The 5,000-nt window shown below is 44.7% G+C and overlaps 1 protein-coding gene across 1 annotated transcript in view; it reads right to left on the reverse strand.

Annotated features, from left to right (window-relative positions):
• Positions 1-5,000, reverse strand: part of LOC119584633 (metalloprotease TIKI2-like) — a 74,723-nt gene that overhangs the window by 51,481 nt on the left and 18,242 nt on the right. The window contains exon 2 of the mRNA XM_037933314.1: positions 4,805-5,000. This exon is cut by the window's right edge and continues 75 nt beyond it. Within this exon, the coding sequence (XP_037789242.1) occupies positions 4,805-5,000 (196 nt within the window). The remainder of the gene's footprint in view (positions 1-4,804) is intronic.

The raw sequence follows: 5,000 nt of genomic DNA on the forward strand, positions 1-5,000 counted from the left end.
TTCTTCTCATACAATTCTACATTATTCTTCGCTACAGCAATCTAACCAACTAAAGCAAGATAGCTATCCTTTTTTTTCCTCTTTTCTACCATCTATTCCGACGAATTTAGAGCGGCATTTCATTCAATTCGCCTCAATTCTCAACCTGTTTTCTAATTTCTCTCAAAATTCACTTTACATTAACCCCCTTGGCTTCTATCCTTCATTCAGTATATCCTCGTCCACATCTATTACCTCTCCGCCGTTTTCTTTCCTTCACTCTTCTCTACTTTCCCTCATTCTATCGGTGTTTAAGCGACCTCGATCTCCGCGATACCCTGGAAACCCGTTCGCGAGTGATGGCTTCTACTTCATTTATTTTCTGATAGTGAACCATTTTTAAAAGCTTCCTTCGAGTGAGGGGTTTATATTGATAAAAAAAAGGGAGGAAAGATCAAGTAAAATAGAGGCGTCGTAAATAGAGAGCCGGGCCACGGGCGATGAAAGGGAAAGATAGATGGCGCTTCGTGGCGTTCATAGAGACAGGGAAAAAAAACACGCTTTCCTCTCCGTTTCTCAATTTCACTAATGCTCCTGCGTTTTCAGGCCGTATCGTTCTACCCGTGCGGGATTCTAGTGATTCACAAAAGTGGATCGTCAGCGAGAATTCAGACAGTATTAGGAAAAAAAAACACGGAATATTAATATCGAAATTCGGCAAATACAAAACCCATCCTGCCGCCGACAGTTAGAATTCCCGAGTTCCAAATTCCTTAAAAATCCCCGCGACAAATCGTGTGGATAAGCCCGATGAAATCCCCCGACGCGAGACCTCAGGAAAGTGCAATTAAAAGGCCTGTTTATCATAATCAGCCGATAGAGCGAGCCTTCCGCGCAGGCAAGATGTGTCATGGAGTCGGCCGACCGGAACGAGATGTGAACCAACCAACCCGTCCGGACCAATTAAGTTCGGATTCTCCACGCTGATGTTTACACTCCCCCGCGATATTTTACAACGTTCCGTCTAATATACATGCATATTCCACCCCGACAAGATCTATATAATAAAAGCCAAAGAGGAAATTAAGAAAATAAAATTGTGCTTAATCAGTCTCATCCATCTCTCAGCGCCGTTGGCAATATGGTATTTATGAATCTGTGTCCCGACGAAGACCTGACAGTAAGCGCCCTTTGCACTCAAGCTTTACTGCCTTCTGGGACGGGGAAAATTTCGAAGGCTTTATCATGCAAAACAGATAAGCGAGCGAAGGGAAGTTATGGCGGTGGTCGTTCGAGTGAACTCAGTCGCGTAAAGTGTTCATTTGTCAGCGGCCAGAATGAAACCCAGTTCCGACCGCGGACAGGTTTGGAATTCGTGTAGACTTACTGTACGTACATGCACGTGTAGGATATGTGTGTATACGTGTGTATGTTATATATGTATATACGTGTGTGTGTGTTGTATATGTATATATGTGTCTTTGTGTGTGTGTGTGTGTGTGTGTGTGTGTGTGTGTGTGTGTGTGTGTGTGTGTGTGTGTGTGTGTGTGGTGTGTGTGTGTGTGTGTGTGTGTGTGTGTGTGTGTGTGTGTGTCTGTGTGTTTATATATTTTATATATATATATATATATATATATATATATATATATATATATATATATATATACATGTATGTGTATGTACAGGTATGTTTAATATAAATATATGTGTATATATAATATATATATGTATATATATAATTCATATATATAAATAAATAAATAAATATATATATATATATATATATATATATATATATCACACACACACACACACACACACACACACACACACACACACACAACACACACACACACACACACACACACACACACACACACACACACACACAAGTTTTATGCACCTAAGACATTTCAAGCGCCCCGCACACAAAGGCCCGAGAGCCGCATCGCGGGCGTGCAGCGGAGGTCAGCGTGGGCGTGGGACGCGGCGGGGCGGGGCGGGCGGGCGGCCGAGGCGACACGACAACAAAGGCAGCCGAGCGTTTTGGCGCCGACAGCCAGCCGGGCGGAGGACGAGTCGCTGGCAGCCAAGTCTCGGCTCTAATGGCACGCCTTCCGATGCTCGTTTCCTGCCACGCGCCATTACGTCTGCCGACCGCCCGCCCGCCCCGCCCCGCCCGCCCGCCCGCCCCGCCCGCACGCACTCACGCCGCCCGCTGCCATTCCCCTCCCTCCCTCTCTCCCTCTTTTCCCTTCCTTTCCCCCCTCTTTCCTCTTTTGGGAGTGAGGATGAGATGACGTCCTACAAAAAAAAATGCGGATTTAAAGGAAGTTAATGAGGGTGATTTTGACGGAAGGAAATGTCAGTCTGCTGGTGCTGGTGGAGTTTTGAAAATTTATATTTCCTTTGAAGTATAAACTATGCGTGCATGGAGAAAGGAGGTCAGGGGGGGAGGGAGAGGGAGAGGGAGAGGGAGAGGGAGAGGGAGAGGGAGAGGGAGGAGAGAGAGAGAGAGAGAGGGGAGAGAGAGAGGAAGACGAGGAGAGAGGGGAAGAGAGAGAGAGAGAGAGAGGAGAGAACAGGAAAAGAGAGAGAAAAGAGAGAGAGAAGGAGAGAGAGAGAGAACAGGAGAGAGAGAGAGAGAGAGAGGAGAGAAGGCGAGAGAGAGAGAGAGAGAGAGAGAGAGAGAGAGAGAGAGAGAGAGAGAGAGAGCGCGTGGACGACCCCCTGTTGCGGCGTCGATGATTCACCCGACGGAGAGGCTGCTGAGGTCGGGTCGTATCTCGTGACGACTTTTTTTCTTTTCTTTTCGTTTTTCTTTTCTTTTCTTTTCTTTCATGGGAATGGCGGGGCGAAGGGGAGAGAGGGGAAGGGGATGGGGGGAGGGAAGGATAGAAGAGGAGTGGGGGGGAAAAGAGAGGGGAATAAAGAGGGGGAATGGAAGTAAGAAAAGATCAGTAAGGAAGAAGATGATAAGTGAGGGGAGGAGAGAAAGAGGGGAAGTGAGGTAAGAAAAGAGGGGAAGTAAGGGTTAAAGAAGGATGGAAAGTGGAGAGGAATAACAGAAATGAGGGAGAAGAAAGGGGAAAACGTGGGAGAAGGGAGGGAATGTGGGAGAAGAAAGAGGGGAAGCTGATAAAGAAAGAGGGGAAGTGATGGGAGATAGAGGGGAATTTTAAGAAAAGAAAGAGGGGAAATAAAGGAGAAGAAAAAGGGGAAATGGGAGAGAAGAAATAGGGGAAGTGAGGGGAGATAGAGGGGGTGTGGGGGGGGGGGAGGTAGAGATGTGGGGAGGACTGGAAATGTGGCCTCAGTATCTAAAAGAGAAAGAGGCAGGATAAGGAGAAAGGAGGAGGAGGAGAAAGCGAAGAAGAGAATGAGAGGGAAGGAGACGTAAGAGGTAGAGGAGAAGCTGCGGGGAAGGAGAAGGAAAAGAAGGCAAACAGAGAGAGGGCAAGAGATTGAAAGGGGGAAGGAGAGAGGAGGACGAAAAGGAGAAAGAAGAACGGAAGCGAAGGAAGAAAATAAGAAATGAAAGAAGAAACAAGAGTAACGAGTAAGGCCTACACGGTCCATTACCCCCCCCCCCCCACCGTTCTCAACCTCCCCCCCCAACCCCCACCATCCCTCCGGACTTCCTGCTGGGCGAGGTCCGGTGGCATAAGGGAGGGGAGGGGAGGGGGAGAGAAGGGGGAGGGGGAGAGGAAGGGGAGGGGGAGAGGAGGGGGAGGGGGAGAGAAGGGGAAGGGATGGAGAGGGAAGGGAGAAAGGAGGGAGGTGGAGAGGTGGGGAGGGGGAGAGATGGGGGAGTGAGGAGAGAAGGGGGAATGAAAGGAAAAAGGAGGGAAGGGAAAAAGAAGGGAAGGGGGGGTGAGGAGGGGAGGGGGAGGAGGCAGAATGATGTGAAATGTGGAACAGATAACAAAATTAATAAGGATTAAAATCAAAGAAGTAAATACGAACGAAAAAGAAGAAGAAAAGAAACCCAATATTTCGCTTGTGAAATTGAAAGAAAGAGAGAAGAGAAGCAAAGATACTTTCACTCTATAAGCCCGTAAACCTATGGTGATACCCTAATATAAGAAATAAATATAATCTAATAATAATCATACCAATAACATACAAGAACATACAATAACCATAACATAACATACCAATAAGCAATAACATAACAATAACAATACAATAATATCTATAATAATAATAATAATCATAATAATAATAATAATAATAACAATAATATACTGATAATATAATTATATTAATATCAATAATGATAACACAATAATAATAATAATAATAATCATATATAGAAGAAGAAGAAGAAGAACAAAAACAACAACAATACTAACAATAATGATAACAAAACAAAAATACTACTACTACTAATAATAATAATAAAACAACAACAATAATAACAAAATAATGCTATTACTAATAGCAACAATAACAACCTAATAAAAATATTACTGATAGCAACAATAACAAAAAAAAAATATTACTAATAGCAACAATAATAACAAAATAATAATATTACTAATACCAACAACAACAACAACAAAAAAAAATTTGGATCGATGATGAGATTGAATGATGAATGATGATGCCTGATGTGATGCTGATGATGATGATGATGATGATGATGATGATCTGATGCTGATGACTGAAAATGAGAGATGATGATGATGATGATGATGAGTGATGAGGAGGATATGATGATGACCTGTGATGATCTCAACATCTCATAATATAATACCAACACCAACAATAATAATAATAATACCAACAACAACAACACTACAGTGCCGAGGGACCCACTAACCTGCGAGAAATTGAGACCGTTGAGAGGGACGCACTGCTCCTCGACCCTCTCCACCGCCCCCGTCTGCTTCGTGAGCCGCTCCGCCTCCTGCGCCAGGTACAGGTCAAGCACAGGCACCCCTCGGCTCCGGATGTCACTCTCCGTCAGGGAGTTGACCATCAGCATCACCCACACAGGGCGCTTCCTCTCCCAGTTG

This window comes from Penaeus monodon, chromosome 18 (assembly GCF_015228065.2).
Source record: "Penaeus monodon isolate SGIC_2016 chromosome 18, NSTDA_Pmon_1, whole genome shotgun sequence".
Lineage (NCBI taxonomy): Eukaryota > Metazoa > Arthropoda > Malacostraca > Decapoda > Penaeidae > Penaeus > Penaeus monodon.